The 24,134-nt window shown below is 36.3% G+C and overlaps 1 protein-coding gene across 3 annotated transcripts in view; it reads left to right on the top strand.

Moving 5' to 3' along the window:
• The window catches only part of THADA (THADA armadillo repeat containing), a 152,877-nt gene that overhangs the window by 42,138 nt on the left and 86,605 nt on the right, over window positions 1-24,134 (top strand). For all 3 annotated transcript variants that reach the window (XM_088053504.1, XM_014252973.2, XM_088053505.1), the window contains exons 27-29: window positions 8,395-8,484; window positions 9,833-9,964; window positions 23,081-23,249. In XM_088053504.1, the coding sequence (XP_087909630.1) occupies window positions 8,395-8,484; window positions 9,833-9,964; window positions 23,081-23,249 (391 nt within the window). The remainder of the gene's footprint in view (window positions 1-8,394; window positions 8,485-9,832; window positions 9,965-23,080; window positions 23,250-24,134) is intronic.

Raw genomic sequence — 24,134 nt, 5'->3', positions numbered from 1 at the left:
TTTCATTAGTATGAATAGAGGTAATTATTCTGTTTTGATCTGAGCATGTTATACATATCCCTTTTTCATTAAATTCACTGTGCAAAGTAAAAAGCAGCTACTCCTCACAGAATACTCAGTGAGAAAATGTGGATTATTGCAGGTGAAATTAAGCATTTACAGTACATAATTTGTGGTAAGAGACTAGAGATAATAGTGTTATAGGCAGTGGTTGAACAGAATTCTTGGAGACTTTCTAGATATATATATATATGCATATCTTAATTTTAGTTATATATGTTTGTGTACATATATTTTTATGTACATGTAGTCATATACACAGCTTAGTGTCTTAAAAAAAGTTTGTTAAAAGTAATTATATGTAAAATTATTTCGAACTTAGTTTTAGATATAGTTTTATATACATGTGTGTATATATATATATATCTAGGTACATTTGTCTGTGTGTATCAAAGTTGAGTGGTGATTAATGTGTTGATACAGGTGCCAGGTTGTATCTGTGATGTTGGGTTCAAGTGCTGGTCACCTGTTTTTATTCTGAGCCCACTGTATGCATACTTCTCTATCTAGCATCACAGCAAAACTGTTCTTGCAGAAGTATTCTTCACAAGTTACTTCATTGAACTGTATGTTGCATTATTCCTCTTAAGTCATACTTTTTCTGATGTATTTGTTCTATGCAGGTGCTCTTTCCATACCTAATCACACAAAGAGTGTAATAAATAGCAAAACAAGAGGTAGAAAGAAACTTGTGCTTGAGAGATCAAAGCAAACCAGACCATGCAGTCCTTTAGAAATCTTGGCTAGCTCTCTTGTAAATAAAAGTGCCTCTAAAGCAGAAGGTATTTTAACTACTGTATTTACACAGGTTTTGATTGGCAGTTCACTTATTAACCTCATAAAAACACGACAACGTAAACTAGTACAAATGTTTATTCTAGCACTTCTGTCTGAAGGAAAATGAAAACCAAGATATAGTGGCATGTTCTTAGTTCCTTTTAAGTATTTATTTTAGGTCTGTGTAGCATAAAAGAATGTTTTTTCAAGTCAGTGAACTTAAACTATTTTGCTTACTGTTCTGGGATTTAAGTGTTTTCTAATTACTAACAAAACAAATGTTAGATTTATTGAAGGTACAGAGTCACCACATCTTTATTAAAGGTCCAAACCCCACATCTTTATGATGATGCTTCTTTCCCCTTCATAGTGTTTTCCATTTCATGCAGGGTAAAAATGACATCTGAATTGCTTTTTTTAACATTTTTGTAACATTTGATTTGATGAGGTTACAGAAAAGTTGCGCCTTCTTGTCATGGAAGAGGTGTCTTGTATCATGTTAGGTCTAGGAAAGTATGCAATAGTCTTCTGTATCCTTGCTCTTGGGCTTATTAGTGAATGCATTACATCAGGTTTTTTTTTACAGCTGTTTTTTCCAAGCTTCATTGTGGCCTCCCACAAAATTACATGGTCATTTTGCCTTCTGTGGCAGCACTGAAAATTCTCTTTTGTGTGTGAAATGTTTTATTGAAAGCAGTTTGTCATGAGTCCTGAGACAGCGTGTGATTTCAGGAATTTAACCTTTAGGCATATTCTTTAGAACAAAATTGTCTGAGACGAATTAAAATTTGTATATAACCTCTATTTCTAAAGGAACTTTCCTGCTGCTGTTGTCTCTGTCTCTTAGTAAGAAAATAGTGATGGTTCTCTGGTGACTATCCAGAGAGACTGATAATCAAGAGCTTTCATAAATACATGCTACTTCTGAAATAACATTTTAAGTGATTATTTTTATATCTACATCAAGCTCGTATTTTAAATACTATCGTACAATGTGGCAAAAATAATAGGTTGTGCTGAATTGAAGACTAAGTTACTAACTTAATAAAAACTGTTAAATCTCAAGAATTTTGTTCTGAGCAGGATTTACTGTTTACTGTACTTGTTTTGGCTTATGATGGCCAGCAAATGCAGGAAGACAAGAAAAACATTTATCTTTTAAGAAGGCAATGTTAAAACCATGATGACAAAGTGGGAAGGTAGCTAAGTGGAACCATACAAATTTTAAAGGGATTTCTTTGTCCTGTTTCCCAGATTCCCATTGAGAGCATGACTGCTAGCAACTCTACATCAGTTAAAACCTCCAAAGCTTCAAGGATATTTCAATAACTGTTCTGAGTACTTCCTTTGCCCAGTTTAAAACTTCCAAGCTATGGTTTGTGATCATTGGTCCTTTCTGCACTCTCTGCAGCTACTGCAAAAAGATTATTAGCTCTCTAGTCTCTGATTCCTTCAAGTGGTTGTAGGCTGCTGTAAATCTATCCTGGACCTCCTCTTTGTAAAACAGAACAAACCTGGCTCCTTCGGGATCTTGCAGGACACGTGTTGTAGGCCATGCCCATCTGAGCAGCTGTTTGCTGGACCCTGTCTTGTCCCATAATCTCTTCTGAGCTTGGCCACCCAGAACTGTGATGGAGAATGCCGTGTGTAGCCTCACTGATCTGTTGGGGCTCTTGTTTTAATGAGCACAGTCCCATGTGTAGTTTGCCTTGTGAGCAGTGAGGATGTGCCCTTAGCTCACACTGAGCTTGGCATCCACTGTAACCTATATATATTTTTTCCCTTGGGGCTGCTGCTTTCTGAGTCTGTGCTGATGCTCAAGCTTATTCATCCCAGGTGCAAAATCTGTTGTTTTATGAATCCTTCTCCTTACTACCACTTTTGAATAATTTCAAATGTTATATATTTGCATTTGTAGTTGGATAATATTATGCTGTTTTGCTGTGTTCTAAAATTCAAGATAAAATTGCCCCTTGAGTCAAATATAGTAAATTCTTTGAGTTTTGCTTCCCCTGTAGCTAGAAACTTTGTGTTTTCTGTACCTTTATTGCTGTTGCTCATCCTGTCATGGCATGATTCTTATATAATTTAGTCCTATTAAAGGAGCAAAAAATTAATGTAATTCTTAAAGCATGTCTTTACCATAACCTCAACATAAATCAATCTGCCAAACATTTTTTCTTGGTGTGTTTTTCTGTAGATGAAAAAAAGTTCCCCATTTATTTTGAGCTTCTGCTTCTGAAATTATCTTTGTTAGCAGGGAAATAGGCTTCCTATGTTTTGAGACAGCATCTAATTCTTCAATATGTGATAAGGGTGACCAGGGAAAGAACAGGAATGTTCAAATGGGCAGCTATAACCTAGTCTAGTCAGGTTAACCTAGTTTGGTTGCATTGTGGGATTTTTTTCATAATTCAGTGATGTCAGAAAAAGCAAATATGTAAAATGTATATTGTCTATGTAAATCTGTCGTTTTGAATGACAGTTTTGCCAAAGTCCATCCTGGTTTTCAGGTTCTTTCAGCAGCAGTTGTCCTTGCAGTGCCAGGAGTAAATTGGGTTCTGTTTCTGCATTACTGCTCTTTAACATAAAGGATCATCTGACATATGGTTAATGATTCCAATATAAGGATTGATGTAACAGAAGTAGATTTTACAGGAGACAAAAATATTTAATTTCATCAAAACTATGTTCTTGGTGCTGATGTAAATGTATCTTGTATATATTTTTTTCACATCCCAGTTCTATTTTTAAATACTGTTATTTTTCCATGTCAGACATCTGGCCATGCATTTTTGTCAGCTGACATGAGATGTTAGCAATATTTGTGTTTCAAAAAGAACACCAGAAACGCTTGTTGCGCTTGAAAGATCTCACCTATACTATATTCAAATATGAACATATTTGCTGCAAATGTTCTTTTATGTGTCAGTTACTAAAAATAGCCTACAAGGTTATAAAGCTTCGTTCTTCTGAAAAATAAATGAAAGAACAGAAACAGGTAATCTCTAACACATGTCACAGTAAAATTATCTGTATGCCCTAGTGTCACAGCAGAATTTTAATCTCCTGGAGTGTTCTCTTAAGAGTACAGCGCAGTTTTAGAAAGAACATTGCAGCATACATGGTTTTATTCTTAAGTGTATTTTTAAAATGCAGTTAAATAATCCACCCACTTGTTACATATAAAGGTGGAATATTTTATTAGAAAATTAAACATAAATGTTAACCCTTGAGTTGTGTAGCATCAGGTTGCTACTGAGACAAACATAATGTGTAATCACTGGAGTTGTCACAGTTTTCAGCAGAATTTATGAATTGGTTCTAGAAGTTTGTTGTTACTGATATCTCCACATGCAAAGCACGTGAAAATTTTAAAGCACATGATTCTTGGCTTAATTTAAGCCACTCCAGGTTCTGCTCTGAAAAGTGAAAAAGCCAAAGAACTGGTGCTAAATGAATGGAAGAACTGCTGACACTCGAGAATATAATAAAGGCTTCTGGGTTAGGTTATTTCAGAATGAAGTAAAACTGACTTTGGTGTCTTTTCTGAAGAAGCATTATCAACACTCTAAACTGTGTACCATGCTTAAACCAGACTTTCCCTTCAAGTTTTATAGACTTACAGTCTGCTTTGTGTTTTCTTTTTTTTTTATTATTATTTTTTTTATTTTTTACCCCTATCGCTGGTTGGTTTTTTGGAACTTAGCTGTGAATCAGTTGTTTTCCAGGTGCTTATTGCTAGCTATTAACTTCTGTCCTTCCTGTCATCACATGCCTTCAAAGTAACTTCTTGCCAATTGATGTGACTTGTATATTCTGTGAAGGATTTTTCTTCCCCCCGCTTTTGCCTGCTCCAGAATCTGTTTAAGAGGAAGAGTTTGACTCAAGGGCACATAGAGAATTGTTAGGAATGGTGGGTGTTGGTTGATTCTGTATGATATGGTACAGAAGATAACTCTGTATTACCATTTCTTGTAAATGGAACATCTTTTCAGGTGGGGAGAACTGAATGAAAATGGCAAAGAAACTCATGTGTGTCTCTCTACATAAACATTCTTTGTCAGTCCTTCTTCTGAGTGCTAAAACACGACTGCTGTGTCTAGCCATCAAAATGAGATCTTTTGTGAATGGATTGTACTCTGTCATCTGGCTTTTGTGCAGGATTGTTTGCATGAAAAAAAGTTAACATTGTTAAACCGGAAACTCTGAGACGTAAATATTGCATTTTTTTAAGTACTGCAGTATTCTGCATGTATACAGTTTTTCAGATTATTTTTACAAGTGAATTTAGTAGGATGAGTGCTTCCATCAGTTTCTCTCTTGGCCTTTCTACATCAAGCATCATTTTAATTATGTACTTAAATGATATTTTTCACTGGGGAGAGGGATTTTATTGTAATTATCATCAGCCCATGGATAACTTTTCTGTTTCATTGCTCTACTTCCTTTCTCAGTAAATAACCTTCCACCAGTTGTGTACGTCTCAGTAATCCTGTTTGAAATTCTGGATTGTGAAATTGTGCTTCTTTGAGTTATGAACAGGAAAAAAGAAAATACTATTACAGAATCTGTGGTTGAACATAATGATCTCTGAAGCAATATAAAAATACTTTCAGCTGGACGCGGGGTAAAATAAGGCTCTTCTCTATGACTCTCTTACAAACACATTTTTAGGGGAGTAGATGTAAAATCTTATGATCTGCAGAATGTTTGGTTTAAGAATTTAATTATAGTAGCTCTGTTGCCAAAAACCTGTGTTTGAACTATGTCAGTGACTAATGGGAAGGTAGTTATCTGTATTTTAAATTTAAAGCTGTTGTTTCCTGTCAGATCTGTTGTAGAATAGGAAGAAAAAGTTTGTTTCATGAAGACTGTTGGCAGTGGCTTTTGGGTTGGTTTAGTCCCCATTTACTTGACATATTCTTTCATAGATATGTCAGGGACATCTTTTAAAGGTATAGATAGCTTATTACTTGCAAAGCATAACTCACATTTGTGTGTATATGCACATGCATGAATCTATATCACTAGCATGGGACATATCTCAAAATGGTAGTATTTTTTTTCGAAGGAGTTTGGTTTTTGATGAAATGAATATAAAATATGTGGCTTAGTGTCATGAACAGTTTTGAAGAGTGGAACCATTGTACTTTTTTGTTGTTTCACAGTACGCAAATAGTTGTGTGTACATGTTTCCAGGAGCAAAAAGCATGGTCAGCATTAAAAAATGAAACAACTAAATTCCTCTCTTCCATACTGTCTAGCTCTTTTGCTTCCTGCTTATTCCCAGCTGTGCATCTCCTTGCCTTGACATCCCCAAGTAGTGGATTCACACTTAAATCAATGCTTTCTATTTTGAGCACACTTTTTAATTTTGCGGCACTTCTGATAATGTGTAGTGTTTCTTTTTCCCCTCTGAACTGGAGACCCTTTAACTGTCTGCTCAGACAGTTGTGTCTTCTTTTTTCTGAAAATGCCTGTGGACATCTTCTCTGCAGATAATGCCTGTCAGTGGTTTTGATTAGGCTGCCTTCTCCCATCAATAAGCTCAGAAGCAGTAAAGCAAGTAGGAGGTTATGTAGGTTATGTAAGTTACCCACTTCAGTAGTTATAATTTTCTTTTCCTGTCAAAAAGATTTATGAAACTATGCTAATTGCAAAGAATTTTGAGGCTGTGTAAGGATATTCAGTTCCATTATTTAATATTGATTCAAATGTGTCTGCTGAATTTTTAATACATGAAAAATGGACCTGGTTAAAAGTACTTGTGAGGTAGTACTTGGATGTAGTCCTCTCTTAAATCTCTAAGCATCCATTCCATAGGAAACTTGACTCCAGTTCTGCTTGTTGCACTCTGTAGCACAAGAGATGTCACAGCATTTTTGGATAGAACTTTTTATTTTTAAGTACTGAGTTCTTAATGTTTTGCATAGGAAAGTTAGGTAGGATGGGCTGTTTGACCTGGTAGATCTTAGGTTTTGTGCTATCTCTGGCTTTGCATCTTCAGTTTGCTACATACTGTAGGTGCAAAAAAGTTTAGGTAGTTTTGAGGACACTTAGAAAAAATGGCATGGGTGTCTTCTGCTTGAATAACCAACCAATTATTATCAATATTGATGTCTTGAAACAGTTCTCATTAGTGCTTCAATTTATATTAATTCACAGTTTTAATGCTTCCATGTGTTAACTTCTGAAATATTTTTTGTAGATATAACAGCTATTGCAGATTCCTTGCTTTTAGTTCTAGCAGTCCACTATATTGCATATATATTCACAGAATTTTTTCTTATGTGCCTTGGGAAAGTTTCCTGTCCCTCTTTAAACATTTGTTTCCACCTAACAGTCTGGTTTTGCTTTGTTTATTCTGTGGCCTGTGGCTAAGGCATGTTATGTTAGCTGAGTGCTGGAAGGAGCTGTGCTGATGTTTGCCATGTGCTCGTTTACTCGTGCGTGATTTTTTTTGTCTGCTTATTTTTACGCACATTCATTCTTGCCATCTCATCGTGTTCTTTTTCCAAACCTGGATGTGTCTGCTTATTGGAAGCTTTGCAATGGAGTCATGCTAACATGGAACATTTATCTTGGTTGATCCTGTGGCAAGCGAACTCTGCACTTGGCTTTGTTTTTCTAAACGATGGCCTTTCATTTATTTATTTTTAAAGGAAGTCTTTTTTATCTGCATACCTTATATGTCTAATTAGAGCTTCCCCACGGTAACATTCAAGTGGTTCTTGCTTTGATGATGCTGAATGGTTTCGTATAAACCGTGAAGCCATCCTTTATCTGATCAAAAGGTTGTAAAACAAATACAGATTTCTACTTACGTCTTTTTAGCTTGGATTGATTTGCTGTTGCAGCTTTAACCGTGCTGCCTTACTGGTTCTGGCTAGGGATGAGTTCATGAGGTGTTTGTGTGTTGCTGTGTTTTGAACATGGTTGCTCCATCTACAGAAGCAGAAATGTGGCCTGCAGTGTCACTACTGCCATGTGCTGGAAGCAACAATGTGGAAAGAGGGACTAGAATGGAAGCTCGGGATTCTTCTGCCACTGCTTTTTTACAAATCTTCTGTGAATTACTATTCTGAGGTGCTTTTTAGTGTATCAGCAAGCTATGAGTATCTGTTAGTACATGTCTATTAAGTATATTCTATGAGTGATTTAGGACATGAGCCATGCTGAAGGAAGTGTCATCTTCTCTTGTTCAACCAGAATATTGTTAAAATAGTGTCAGAATTGAAAATGCTATATCTTTTTCTTTTTAGTGTGATTAAGGGGCTAAGATCCTTTTTTCCCAGAAAGGCCTGATCACTTGAGCTGTCAAAGTGCTAGTGAGCACACAGAGAGAAACAGTTACTTAACTTGTGAAAACTACACTATATTACCATTTTTCATGAAAACATACTGCCTCATTTGAGAGTTCAGTGTGTGTGCTTGGTGCTTCTGCCTCTCTAGCTTCACTGTAGCATCAGAAATACAACAAATGAACTGATACTTTGACTGTAACTAATTACTGCAGAACACTAATTATGACTCTTCATCATGTTTTTTCTGTAGAATGACAGGACGGGAGTTTTTCTCTCGGTTTCCAAGCCTTTATCCGTTCCTTCTCAAGCAGTTAGAGGTTGTAACCAACACTTTGAACAGGTAAGATGATGTCTGAGAAAACTCTGAAATATAAAGTGAAGTGAAAAGGTTAAACTGAGTTGTGTCACTTACATACCCTAATGCCATTTTATGCATCAGTGCTTCTTGAAATGATACAGTTCTAATGTTTTTGCTAAGGCTTTTTTCATTTAACTTTGGCACATTGCATTAAGTCTCTAAAGGTTGAACTACTGCTGACTAATTAAGAGTTGCTGTGTTCTTAGGATCAGATGTTAAGGAACTTACAATTTTCAGGGAAACAGAACCCAGGTGTTTGAGTGTCTCACATTTAACAATGAGGTTTCCCAGCTTGTTTAAGTGATACGGGGTCATAGGCCTCTAGTAACACCACATGAACACTTTGCAGCCTGTGGCACAGTGACTCTGGGAACGTCCTTGATCTTGTTTTAAAGACTCCACAAATGATGGCTGAGAGCTACAATTTGATCAATGCAGATGATACCATTTGGGATGATGCTGTTACTTCCAGGTTCACGAACTTTGAAAGTAAACCAGTGCTGGCTTTGTTTTTCCTTAAAATGCTATGATATAAACTGTGGAAGTTGAGCAGCTGATTTATGGGTGAGGTTCAGCTGACTGTTTAACGGGCCTAAGGTGGACACTTAGAAGCAGGAGTTTCACCAGTCATTCCATGTTTTGCAGTCTCTGGTCTAAGAAAAAAGGTTGTGTATTGCACAGCAGTCCATGCTACCTGACATTATAGAAGGTGACAGTGTCATCACTGGCAAATTTTGGGAAGTTTTTCAGTTGAGAAAGATTGAAAACTTCTGTTTCAAATGTTGGTCGTGAATGCTTTTTCAATGGGGATTAATAAAATAAATCAAAAAGTATTGATTTTAACTTGGTTTTCTGATTGTTTTTATGATATGAATAGTAGACCCTTGGTGTCAATGATAAGAATACAAGATAAATTGTATTATTTACTAAACACACATTTCCTTTCAAACTGATAAAAGTACTTCTTTAAGCCACCTTTTTGTAAGTCAGCTCTTTGTTTCCTGTTTCATAGAGAAACATTATCTGTGCAGGTTTTTAATATTAGGTAAAAGTGAAAGCAGCTCACCACATTTGGGAATAGAGGAGGCTTGGAATAATGTGGGAAAGTGAAGGCAATACAGCCATGAGTGTCTTCATTAGAGGGGGCTCCTGCAGGTGAACTGGATGCCATGTTTGATCCCAGCAGGGCTTGCACTCCCATGTAATGATCAGCCTAGGATAACTGCTTGAACCAGAAATGCAGAAGGCTGCTTTGTGGGGAAGAGGCTCAAGACTAGCCTGAAGGAGGATGCCTTTTTTCACCAAATGCTTCTTGCACCTTTTTATTTAGTGAAGCTGAGGAGTTGAAAATCCATCCAAGCCTGTTTCTTTTGCTTTTAATCCTGGGAAGACTCTATCCATCTCCAATGGATGACTCTCACTCAGCGCTCAGCACAGCACCGTTTGTCCCCTTTATTATAAGGTAAGGTGATTTGTAGTGGTTTCTTGTGTGATGGGAGTTCTTTCTTGAATCTTTGGATTTTTTTTTAATAAAATGCCTTTTTAAGATCTCTTCAGTTTTAATCCTTAAAGGAAAAACAGGTATTCATTGGTTGGACTTTCCTATACTATTAATACTTGTTTTGGAGAATAAGAAAGAATATTGACTTATGCAAATCATTATATGATTCATTTGTAAATCTTCACCTGCAAATACTGTGTCATTGCTGCCACTGAGGGTACATTAAAACTGATGAGCTTGACAGATTTAGGAATGCAGGATTTGCTATGCATGCTTCTAATGCTTTTTTTTCAGTCCTGCAGAATGATTGTTTGCAACATATAAATGTAATGTCTGACATACAGATTTGTAGATGTGTTTATGTATCTCTTTCCATATCCATCCATGAATATACATAGCTAGATAAAGATATGGATCTGTCCTTTATCTAACATGTTTCTAAGATGACTTTTCAAATATTTATACTGTGTGAGTTTCATTTATATAGTGGTTATAAGAAGATATTCAGCAGATATTTTGCTACTCTGTATGCCTCCTGTTTGGGATTAGGAGCCTCATAAGGGAACCAGGGCTGTGGTGGGTAGGGAAAAATGAGCATCACCAGTACTTGAGAGGAAGTCTTGCTATCTGTATGAAGGCTTCAGTGCAGTAGGGTGAGAAACTTCTGTGCTCCATCTTGCTTGTCCAGTAGTGAAACAAGACAAAGTTGTTATCCTAAGATCTTTCAAAATTTTTTAAACTGCAGTTTATGTTACAAAACAGCATCTCTGTCTGCTTCTTTTTCACAGCAGATGTGATGTATCTCCTGCCTTTTATGATGTTTTATGAATTTTCAATAGTAAATAGTAATTAGCATTTTTCTCTGAAAGGAAAAAACCTGTAGTAGGAGTTTTTAAATACACTATATTTAACAATTAAATATGTTGGCTTTCTTCCATATCTGAATCTTAAATGCTTTTTGGGAAAATGTTTAAAACTATTTGTTACATGAGTCCAATGATTGTTTTGATAAAGGCTCTGTTTTGATGCCTTTATTAGTGCACTGAAGAATGCTTGGGGTTTTTTTGGTTTTTTTTTCTAATGTAATATTTCAGCATTGTTTTGCTTTTTGCTAATAGATTAACTTTTGATAAGCTTTTGATTACAGCTTTTTAGTTCTGTCTTTGTTTCTGTTATGACCACTACTTTTTGCAAAGTACACACACCAGCAAAATAACTTTTCACACTTACCTAGCTTTGATGATGCCTTGAGAGGCTACCTAGAGCAGAGGCTACACAGTATTAAAGAAATATAAAGTAGGTATTTATTATAAGGCCTTTACAGGATACACCTTGGGCAGTACAAGAATGTGGCCAAAGCTCCATCCAAGATGGATGATGGGACACACGTTTTCACATTGTCCAGTTACAGTTTCAGGTTATGAAGTCTCATCCTCCCAGTTTGCTCTCCTCAGTTTGCTGTTGTTTATCCTTTTTGGGCCTGAAGCTGCAACGGTGTCCTTGGTTCTTGGGCTGGAAAAGGATTGTTTTGTCTAACTAAACTGTGATGAGAACTTGCTGACACTTTATATGAAGTTCAGAGTTTATATACTAATGCTTCAGGCATCACTTATTATCTTATTTAATTTATTAAATTAAATAAGATAATAAGTTATTATTATTAATAACTTATTAATTTAATAGTTATTATTATTTAAATAATATTTAAATTCATTCAGAAGGGGTTATTTAAATTCATTCAGAAGATGTGGGGGGAGAACTCCAGTAAAATCTTTAAGCTAAGAACCTGGAATATTTAAGAGACCTGTACTGTTAGACCTACTTTCTTTTAAATGTGTTCTTAAAGAGGCAGATAAAGATGATATTTTCTGCACTTCCTTTCAATTGATTTTGGTAGTAAATGCTACAGATGCAGGTGTTAAACTAGCATAAAATTTCTACATATTTGCGACAAAAAGCTGTAGATGGGTGTATAAACATGCATTTTCTGTCTCATTACTTAGCAAAGTGTTGAAATTTTTATGGTTGCTAGGGGACAATACCAAGGATTCTGCAGAGGTAAATGTATTTATGATGTAGCTCAGAGTGTTGTTACTGGCTGTATTTCTATCTACAATTCTTACACCCTTGTTCTTTGAATGCTATGACTGTTTTCTGTTCATTCTGACTGCGTTTGTTGGAATATGCATGGGTGATTTATCTTAGTAAAAAATATGTTACTATTTTCCCTTCTATTTTTCATTATACAGTAGCAAATGAACAAAAATAAAATTGCTTCCTATTCATTTGGTTGCTCTTCAGAAGGCTGTGAAATAATGAATTAGAGAGGATCAAAGAGAAGGTCTGATGCTAAAAGCCCCATGTACCAAAGCATTAAATTGTGTATATAAAATTTGAACTGCTCAGTGCAGTGTTGTGTTCCGTAACATCTGCACATACATATGATTACATCGTAGTCCAATGCAATTATAACTTGTAATTGCCCTGCCTTACCATGAGATTTTTGTTTAGGATGGTGTACCAGTGTCAGGGAAGGATACAGCCATGCTGTGAGGAGAGAGGAAAAGTGAATGTGACCCATAACTGGTCTTAATGTCCCTTCCAGGGCTGAGCCCGCAGTGAGATGACATTCAGTTGTTGCACTGAAAAGATGAACAGAATATTGTGTTTGCAAGCAAATAAGCAGTTCTGTGAACAAAACTGGGTTGAGCAGAAAGAATTCAAATTGAGCTTTTGAAGATTTTTACTCAAGTGGAATTTTCCATCTGGTGGGAGTAGAGATGTGGTTGCTCTGACCGTGCTGAGATGGATTGCACAATATGAACAGGATTAAATGCTGCAAGGACAAATCTCAATCTCTGTGCATAGTTGTTACTCCCTGTTGAACTAGGGCATTTGATCACCTATCTGCAGTTCTATTAAGCTATTTTTCGCCCTGCAGATGTTTTATTTGGAAGTGAACACTTTGATTCACAACTTATTACCTCACTTTTTTTTTTTTTTAAAGAGCTAGATAGGTCTGTTTTAATGGTTACTTTCTAAGATGAAAGAATGTACAGCATGTTTTTGATTAACAAGGGAGGTAATCGGGAGGTAATGTTTTAAGTATGAAACAAAAACATAACCTCCCTTTTGCTTCCCTCTCCCTTTCTCAAAGATGTGTAATCTCTTCAGAATGATCTAGAATTGAGTTACCTTGTGTCCTCTTGTACCATGGCATTGACAGTGTTTGTTTAGTGTTAAATGTTCTGGGCTGAATGCTTTGGAGTAAAATGGATACTGCTTTATTAACTTGTATACTTTTTCACTAATTGAAGTCTAGCTCTATTTAAGGGTGCGACTTCATAATCTTTTAGAAAGTTTTTTTAAAAATTAGCTTTAAAATGTCAAACAATATAAGGTTTTAAAACCTTGTTGGATGTATGTGCCTTGGCTTCCGCTTGACAAAACTTAATTCTTCATGAAATTCCCTCTTTAAAACTTCAGCAAATAGACAGATTTCAAAGCAGTGCTGCTTCTAGGTGTATTATGTTGCAAGAAATGTGAACATCTTTCCATTAAATTAACAGTTATGAAATAGACACTGTTTTCTTGGGCAGAATTTTGTAATCTGTAGTGTGTCTTCATGCAAAATGGAGGAGCTAAATTCCCAAGTGCCTTCATGCTGTTTCCAGTCAGGGATGAGGGTGGGTGGCAGTGGGAAGCACTTTTTTAGCTGTCCTCTTTCCTCTTCTACCGTTCTCCATCCACCAGTCTGGTCTGATAGGGTTTTGGTTTTGCACTTGAGCACTTTGTCACTGATGTACATGGATAATCTCTGTGACTGTTAGTTAATGATAGACACTAAGATGCAAGGAAAACAAAACTGTGTGACGTGAGGAAAAATTTTCTCTGCAATGGAGTATTTTCATTTTTTAATTAAAACAATTAAAAAAAGCCTGTAGCCATTCCTTACAGAGTGTTTAGGGAAGGAGAGAGAAAATTCTTACCATCTATGAGTTTTGGAAATAGATTCACCTGGGTTTATTTTAGCTTCCTGGCAAGCAGAGCAGCTGACCTTGAATTCTGGGGTGCTCTGTAAGTTTCAGTTGTGTCTTAATATTTCATAAATGTGAGAGAGCTCACTTCTTAAGGAAGATGACTCTGATGCAGTAGTATTAATATTGCAGAAGGTAGTGTGAATTTAAATTTTCACCAATCAGTAATGTTACTTGCATGTAGGTTGCTCATCTGAGAAAGTTATTCTTTTTGACTTGTGCCTATATGTTTGATTGCTCTGCATTGTGTTTAATTATGTTAAATTCTATCCAGTCTGTCAGGTGACTGGTTCTGTTCCACTGTAGCCCTGTACAGTATAGACTGTACAACGTCTGTATTGGCTTCGTGGAAATGGGTCTAGGGTGAGATGGAATAATAAAGAAACATAATACAAATGTAAAATCAGAAGTTTCTGTGAGACTTTGCAATAAGTTCTAAATTTGAGATTTAATAAACAGCACAAGAATCAGGCAATTGGTGAAGTTCTAGTAACAAGATACCCTCAATTTGTTTGAGAAGAGCTTGGTGGAAATAATTCACGTATATATATTTTATAAGCTGAAACTGATTTTTATATAAGTTTAAATAGATTCACTGGTGATTGTTCTATTTCACACATATACACATGTATGTTTGGGTTTAGTATGTCATCCTGAATCCAACTTGAAAGCAGCTGATTTTCTGTAGGCTGAGCACTAGTATCTTTTGGTAAGTGGCCAGACAAGCTAGCTGACTGCTAACAGCTATGTGTACTTCCTCTTCCTTTCTTCTCTTTTCCCTGTATTTTAGTGTGGCATGGCAGCACCAGGAGAATTAATATTAAAACTTCCCTGTTTTCAACTGTCATTTCTGTAAGACTGGGAATCTTACCAGGGGTCTGATAAGGAAAGAGCTTTTGTGGGAATGTCTTTTCATATTAGATTAAAAGAACTACATGTGTTTGTTGCAGCCTTGTTGTACCAAAATAGCTGCTTTTGATTACACTTGTTTATGAAAGCATCTCCCTGGGTTCCCTTATCAACTGTTTATCTTCTCAGTCTTTGGTCTCTGGTTTTTTCATTTGTTTGGGGTTTTTTTAGTTCCTAAGGTTTGTTTAGTATAACTGCTCAGCATTAAAGCTATCTGCAAATACTGCATTATTTGGAGTCCCTGTGAGACTGGGAGCAGGCTCTGACTCACTGGAATGCCCTGTCCTTCTTGAGGAAGCTCATGGGGCTGACCAGTCATTGCAAGATGAAGACAGATGCCCTTTTTATTATGGGCAAGGTTCCCAAAAGATGGGCTGGTCTAGACATTTGGAAGAAAGAAGCAATGTGCACCCCTAAAGCATACATTGTTTTTTAGATTTTTATTATATTAAATCTCTTGCTTGACACCTAAAGCGGAAATCTTGCATAGCTGGGGGAGAAGGAGGGAAGGGCAATCCATTTCCCCATGGAGCTTATCACTAATGAATTAGGGCTGTATTGGAAATCTCCAATTTCTATTTAGTTCTATCCTGTGTGCAGTCCTGATCGCATAGTGATAAATACTGACCTGTAAAAATACTTATGGGTAACTGTAAGTACTTATTAATTTATTCAGTCTTTTTTATTCCTTTAGCAGTTCTAAATAACAAATTGTAAACAGGTTGTAATTTCTTCCAATGTGATTAAATTAAAATTGTAGTGCTAGGGAAGAATGGAAAGGACTTGATTGACAGTAGGCTGCTCAAGACCCTCTGATCTACTAAAACTCTTCATCCATCTTGAAAATTCTTTACTGTAGTCCTGTCTTTCCTCTGAAACTGTAGACAGATGTGTCATAGCTAAGTGGTGCTGATGGGAAATAACACAACCCTTAGGTATTTGTTATTAATTTCTTATTCCAGTTTTCACTGTGCTCATCAGTCATTGGCAGATTATTGGCTGAAACAGTTTAGGAAATACGCACAAACTGCAGGGAGCTGTCAGATCCATGGGAAATAAAGGGTGACATCTAGCAGAGAGGCATTCATGACACTGAGAGTAACTCTCTTTTTCCAGGGTTGCAGACTCCTGAAGAGGACCAGTGGCTGGGATCCTGGGTTAAGATTTTATGTATATTGAACTTGATGTATACTTGAAACATGATCCAGTAAAAAATATGACAGGGTGCTGAACTATCAACATATGATTGGTTAAGTAATTTTATTATTCATTTATGTACTTGCAATTAACCACTAAGTACTCTGCTGGTCAAGGTAAGTATCCAAAAAATAAGATTTAGCTTATTCTGGAAAAGTATTTGCAGGAAGGAATGAGAAACCAGAGAGTAATAATACATTACTGTACAAAAATACAATACAATACTAACTATCCAGAGGATGATAAGGGAAACCAAGTAAAATGATATTTTAAAAAGCCAATATTCTTTAAAAAGAACAGTCTGAGTTTGGGAAGAGTCAATACTGGGAAGGCTTTTTAGCAATGGGCTAGGTAGTTTTGGTGGAATGGCTGAAAGGGAAGTGTCTTTGACAACCCAGATCCTTCAGATGTTTTAATGGGTCTGGTGAAGTTTTTTTTAAATTGCTCATATTGCAGTTTTGCTTACAATCATCTGAAGCTTTGAGAATCATCACAAGGTGCTGAGACTTAATTTTTCCATTCAACTTTCCTTTCACAGAGTTCAAAATAATGATAGAGTTGCTAAGACAGAAAGTAGTCTTTGTTTTGGTTTTTTTCCCAGCTGTTTGGATAGTAAGTGGTGTTTTTCTCTTTCTGTTATTCTGCAGTTTTGAAATGTCATGGTAACTATTCACAAATTAACAAAGTAGAAATATGGTTGTGAATGAAATTGTCTTTTACATGATCTTGAGTTAAGAGCAGTTGCAGGCTCTACCCTCATGTAACTTCAATGATAAATAAACGTAGAGGCTTCCTACATAGACAAATTCTTTGAGATTTCTTGATAGGAATTCAAGAACAGATATCATTTAAATTGAGTCAACATGTTCTATAGGAAATCTCCATTTGACAAGAACATATTTCTGTTGCACTGAAGTTTATACCCAGTATTAGTAATAGTTTTCATAGACTCGGATATTAGAGATCCTAGGTGTTTTGGCTTGCTAAACCACAACAATTCAAGTTTCTGATGTTGATTCAGCTTGGTATCAGTTGGCCACATGTTTACATAAACCTGGACCTTAGTGACAAGAGGAGAGAAATGTCTATAATTTTTCCTTAGAAAGCCCTAGGAAACATACGGAGAAACAACTCCTGGCAGAGCTTGTGGACAGCTTTCACAAATAAAGGCCTGTGTACTTTGCCTACATACTTTCTGCAGTATTTATGGCTACTCTGCTTCATTAAGTGCTTGTGTGGAAAATACTGCCCTTACAAAAACATAGGGTTTTATCTTAATTGTCCAAGTTGGAAGAATAAAATACTTAACACAGTGTATAAAGAGACTAGAAGTTTGGGCAACCATTAACTTAACTTTAAAGGAAATACATAAGAATTTAGAGGTTTAGTACTGCATAAGTAACGTGAAATTAAATTTGGCTTGTTTCTGTCCATGGTTTTGTTCAAACATTTTCTGAGCTACATTTATGTGTTGACTGTAGATCTAAAACCTCCAGCAAACTGTTAGGAGTTCTGTAGTATTTTCCTAATCTTCAGGTAAATATTGAGAAGCTATATCAAGTCTTAGGTTTTTTTGTGGTTTTTTTATCTTAATATTAAAGAACAAAAACTATCTTCAGACCAATTACAATACAGGTTTCCACAGAGAAATAAGTTTTTTTAATTAAATGCTTTGGATATTTTAATTGCTAAGAAACATTGAAAAAGCAAAATGGTTGTACTTCCTTAAAAGAAAAACACAAACAAAGGAAATCAATAAATGAACAAAAGAAGCTGTAGGTACATGTGTAGCAAATTACCATTGGTATTGCAGGAAACCTTACTCTCCCAGTAAAAAACAAGTACTGCCCTGCTGATTCATCTGCAGTATAGAAGTCCAAGAAGCATGAGTGTTATTTTTAATTCTATTTTAGGACCTCACTTAGCTTGGAAACCTGTCACACTGCATTTGAAGTTGCTAAAGGTATTCCTTTTGGTGATAATTTGAAGGGGAAAAAATGAACTAGTATATAATCATGAGGAATGCATACAATGCTCTTGAATCTTAATAACCAAACTCATTGTAACAGGAGCTGAAGCTGTTGCTAAATACTCTTCTCTCTTAAGAGAACACCTCTGACCACCATCCATGTTTTCCCCTGCTCTGATTTCTTAGTTTTTATTCAGGCTTTGGAACTGATGACATAACTTGGACTACAGCTGCATCATGGAGGAAAGACAAAATCTCCCTCTCATACTATCTACCGTGTCTATACAGAATCCGACAGACTTACTACAATATTTTCTTAGAGTGCATTTGTTAGGATCTTGTGGCACATCTAGCTTGAGGACTTAAGGAGTACCATCTGTGTGATTTGTTTATCTATATTTTTCAATCACATTTACCTTTTAAAAGGCCTGGTGGCTCTTAAAATGCTTTAACCTGCAGGCAGGGGTGGTTGATTTCAATTGCAAGGGCTTTCCTGCCTCATGCTGCACTCTTCTCCCAAACTCTTTGTGATGGTGGTAGGATACTTGGTTTGCCTTAGAAGCTCAGAGAAGAGAACTTCTTCAGAACATTCACTGTTTCATTAATAAGCAATGACATTGTTAGTAAAGCACAAATCATGTGACAACAGCCAGTAAAACCTGGAAATATACATTCGTCTCCTTGTTAGTCCTTGTAACAACTGTAGGAATTATTTAATATAATGAACATATTTTCAGCAACAGGTGTAATTTTTCAAGTTAATTCTACTCATTTGTTTCTGTGACCTTTATCTAAAAGGTAATCCTTATTTGTGTTGTTAATTTGGGTAATGTGAAGTCTGTTGAGGGGGAAAAATAAGAAAGGGAAAACAAGCACACAGGAAACACCTGCAGGTTTGTTTTTTCTTTTCTTTTTTTTTTTTTCCAAAACAAGCTTAAGATATTATTATTTACAGCTAGTGTTCTGTTGTTTGTAGCAAGAGTAATAAATTAGGTCCTTTGATGTGTGCAGAGGAGTATGGAATCTTTGTGCCTTATGAGAGTTGGTCATAAATCACGTCAGTTGGGAGGCTGGTTCAGGATCTAAGTATTGAAGCTGGAACAGAGCAGTAGAAATCCATTGAATTGAATCTACGGTTACACAGAGCGAAACCTTCTCAGATTTATTGACTTTTTGTTCTTGATCATGGACTGCTTCAAGTAAACATGTTTACATCCAATTCCTTATGCACCTAGATAAACACTACTGAGTTCAAGGTGAAATACTGCAGTTGTTAATAGCCCTCAGGATTGAATAGAAGCATATCACATGAGGATTTTGCAAGTTTCGTTCTTGTTGCTGCCTTGAAGTATAATAAAATCAGGTTGGCATAATGAGTGTTTTTACATACAACAATATTTTAGATAATTCCTAGATTTTAAAGTCTCCTTATATCAGACCTGCATGTAAAGGTAGTGTCATATATTTGAAACACTTCCCCATGCCACCCCTGAGCACCTTTCAAATCAAAGGAGAGGGAACAGTTTTAAATACGGCTTTGCACACAAATCCACACTGTCCAAACGGATGCAAAACTCCATTGCTCGTATTTCCTGCAGAGAGGATGAGCCTGCAGCGGATTTGTGTTGTGCTGTTGCCAGGCAAAGCTCAGAGTCTGGATGGTGAAGTGCAACGTTTGGAGGGCCTTTTCTGCCAGTGTCCCGACAAGGCAACTGCCATCGCATAAATGAAACTCATCTCAGGGATGGCAGTATGCTAAACTGCTGCAGGAGGAAACCTGAATAGTTTCATAGTCTTAAAATGCTTCTTTCTTAAACAATTGGGTTTTGCTGCAGATACAAACTAAGTTACTGTGATTGCTAAAATTGTGCAATAATATTTCTTGATGCAGTTTGTGAGGTTGCTTCCCATAACGGTTGCTAAATTAAAGATAAAATAAATTTTTAACAATTCCAGTAGAAGACTCAGTGTTAAAGTGTATGGTTTGGGGCTTGGTATAACAATTGATAGCAAAAAATCGATAGATTTGGTTAGAATGTTATTTTTCTGTTCCTCAGTTGTTTTATTTGCATTCAGTCTTTCTGTCCCTTTTTGAGAATTGATCCTGTTTACTTTTATTTACAGGTGAGAGGTTAAATGTAAGTGGAATCCAGTAAAATCAAAACTCTGTTCTTCTGGGGTGCTGCTAGAGGATGGAAAAACTAGTGTATGTTTTGACATTCTCCTGGCAAACTTCTTGCATGATTCAAGAATGAAGCCAAGTGCCTTCAAAACATGAGGGATGCACACCTAAGTGCCTTCAGGGTATGCAGAAGTTCAGGGATAGGTCATTAGCTGGTGACTTGGCATGACATCTGGCATATGCATGTGAAAGAAGGAGTATTTTTGAAATATTATCAGTGCTGTTTCTTGCTGGGGGCTAGGGATTGGAAACAACTGATTTTCTTTGAGTGTTAGATTTAAAAAAAAATATTTTAAATAAATAAGAAGAAACAGTAGGAATCTTAACCCCTCGCCAATTTGGGAAGCTATTTGTCGATGTGAAATACCTTCCATGTGTTCCCATACATGTTCCTATTAAGCAAATACCTTATTGTTCCTAAACTTTTGTGATACTTTTGTTCCTTTGTACAGACTTGATAGAGCTGTTCTCAGGGTTCCCACTAAGGTGTGAGTCCCTCTGAGCACCCTGCACCCTGCGTGGCAGTGTGGAGTGTGAGAAGTGTGCATGAATGTACAGCAGGTGTGTAGGACAGTAGCAGGCTAGTGGCTGGGTTACCCTTTGGGCAGGTAGGAGCTGTGGGATTACATTTCCCTCAGGCACATGGTGTCTTGGGGGAGTTCTCCATGAATGGGCATCTGTGTGGTTGCTCTTGCAGGAGGACTTCAGGCAGCTGAGAGAATTTTTTGCCTGTAATGTGAAATTACTTTCTTTCTAAATATAGAGCAGTCACTTCTATTTTTATAATAAATTTGATTAAATAATAGAGTGGAACAAAATTTGGCATGTAAAATACTGTATCTCCATATATGTAGGGGTTATAAGTGTTTATAAGTCTTTGATGTTTTTACAAGACAAAAAAGTTAGACAGGTTATTTAAAAATATGTAGTAATTAATTGCATTGTGTTTGAGGAAAAAAACAACCTCTTGAAGCATGTAGTGTTGGAAAGTACCCTTGCACAAGTTAGAGGAAGCCCTGGAATTTTACCCATTTTCCACTCCTCCTGTGAGAACATGTCAGATTCCTTGGGATCTGTGAAAGGTCATAAACAAAATCAAGAAAATGTGGTTCAGCAGAGCTGAAAGAATGGTTGCAGACAATAACTTCCTAGGTTTCAGTTTACCATGAAGTAGAATTAAAATGTTTCTGTTTTAAAAAAGTAAAGGAAGTTCTTCTTGCACCTTGTCAATACAGGATTGAAGCTTTTCCCTATGGCAGAGCTTCTAATCATGTCTGTTCTGCTTTAGTATTCTGTTGTGAAGGATGTCCAGTCTGTGAAAAGGAAATGTAAAGATGGTCATCCTGAAAATCAAAATAGAACATAGAGTCTTATTTGTAAGGGTGCAAATTGCCTCAAAGCCTATTGTTCCAGGGGTAGTTCCTCTCTCTGGTCCCTCTGAAGGAGATGTGTGTCTTTCAGGCATGCCATGGCATAATATATATATTTCAGTTAAGACTGTTTAGTTTGTTAGTGTTCAAAACCCTATTAATTTGGTTGCTGTTCAAGATGGAATCTGTTCTCTCTATTTTTTCATGTGAACTAAAGTAAACCACTACTTTGAGTAGAATTCTAAAAATCTTAAATTTTGATTTAAATTTTCTACAGATACTTGAAAATTTAGAATACCTTTTAATTGCTTTAATTTTTAAAATATATAGGCATGACATTGCAGGGTTTTTTTGATGTTGTTTTTTTTTGGCGGGGTCAAAATAATTTTGGCAGGGGATAATCTCATCTACATTGTGTAGATTGCATAAGCTGAAAATACATAGGAAGCAATTCAGGAAGGGATGAGAGTATTGGAGTAGGGAAGGTCATCTCTCAAATCACCACAATCATCTGGGAAGTATTAGAGCATAACTTCAGCCGTCCTGCATTTTCCATCACCTAAGACATCTGGCCTTTTATGTCTAAACTCTGTAGTAGTTTTCTCAGTTTTCTGGGTGGCTGAATTGTACCTGCATTACCAAAATTGACACATGCAAGAATTGCTGGCTTTGAAAGACTTAGTCTAACCTACTTAGCTGATTAGAGGACTCTTACTCATGTCAATTCAGTATGCACGCTACTGAAGTAGTATATGACTTGTGAATGTGTTAATATTAGCTCATTCTGTATGTATTTTCATAAATCCACAGCCAGTTGTCAAAACCTTAATAGAACTAAAAGATAAGGTTCTTTTTGGCATTTGCTTTATATATAGTCTTGCATCTTAGCAGTTAATTCTAAATAAAAAGTATTTTTCTTTTAGATACTAATTACAAATAATGGAAAATTATTTTCCAATGTGTCTTTTATTTCCTGCCTTTAATTATATTCTAAAAGCAGCCAAAAAATGTTTGGCCCAAAATTCAGTAGACACCATGTTGTGTTCTCATGGAAACATCTGATGAACAACATGGAGCTAACAGTTTAAGTCAAACTCATAATACATTTCAATGTGATTTAATAAGTAACATAGACATCCAGAAAAATGCTACAGGACTATATTACTCACCTATTTAATGGCATAATTGCATTATTTCCATTTTATTTCTTCCTTTATGTAAACACCAGAACTTGTGAATGAAAACAAATCCTCTGGAATAGCTCTAGTATGATTTACCTTTCACTACTGAGAAGACTGTATATTGGATTTGTGAGAAATACATTTTAGTTTTCATTGCGTTATCCTTTGTTCTGTTTTAGGCAGCCCAGTGGATTGCTGGATGACAAATAACAGGTATCTCTCCTTTTTCCAGGTGTGGGCACTCCCCCGTGTACCGCTGCCGGGAAATGTCAGGCCGGGCCCTTGTTCCGTTCGTTATGGCCAATGAAGTTCCACACACGGTACTGGCCCTGCTGAGGGGGCTCCCAGACTCTGCCACTCATGGCATGAGACAAAACAGTGTTCATGGAACCCTGCTGCAAGTAAGTTTGGCAGGCTTGTTTTGCAGTGATTTGTTTCCGTTTTGTGAGGGTTTTTTTATATTTTTTTTTCTGTAGGGGTTTTTAAAAAAATTTTTGGTTGTACTTGACAGCCAGATAACATATTAAGTTGTGCTTAACATTCACACGTTGTCAAAACATACATGAAGACTGCTTTTGAGTTAATTCTGTTAGATGATAAATGTGGAATGCACATTTCAGCTGTCATTTGAAGGCAGTAAACTGTAAGTAGTAACATTTACATTTCATATAATGTTTCATCTCCAGAGATTGAAGTGCTTTAAGAGCAAATATCCCTATCTGAATGTCTTTACAGAGAGATCTGTGTGACTTGCCCAAAATGATCGAGCAAATCCAAGGCAAAGCTGAACTCCATGCACCAGTAGCATTGTATATATATTCAGACTAACTACTTACCCACATAATTATTCATTTATTCATTTGCTTTTCCTGCTACACCAACAGCTTTCTGTCAGTGTACTGTACAAGTTGTGTTAAACTTTATACTGTTGTCTTCTGAAAACATTCTGGAGAACAGCTCACCAGAAATTTCTTCATTCTCCATATATCATTCCCCTGGTTTATGGCAGTCAGTTCACTGTGTTTCATTTTTAAGCTATCATGGTAATAAGTTACTGATTTTTATTGCCTGTTTTTCACAAGCAGCGCTCCAACAAAGCCATATTGTACACGATCAGCTCTGTTGGTCTGTCTTAGTTGGCAAGCTTTCTACCTACACGTTCCCACCGTAAGCTGTGTGCTGGGGCATGTATGGTTGTTTTGATTTGGTTTTTTAAAGTATGTTTTCCAGCATATTATTTCCACTTAAAATCAAGACTTTCAGGAAATCTAGGAAATGAGTGAAGT

Source organism: Pseudopodoces humilis, chromosome 3, assembly GCF_049639895.1.
Source record: "Pseudopodoces humilis isolate 2021_Gansu_Grassland_sample_001 chromosome 3, ASM4963989v1, whole genome shotgun sequence".
NCBI lineage: Eukaryota > Metazoa > Chordata > Aves > Passeriformes > Paridae > Pseudopodoces > Pseudopodoces humilis.
This window is presented reverse-complemented; position numbering and strand designations above follow the sequence as displayed.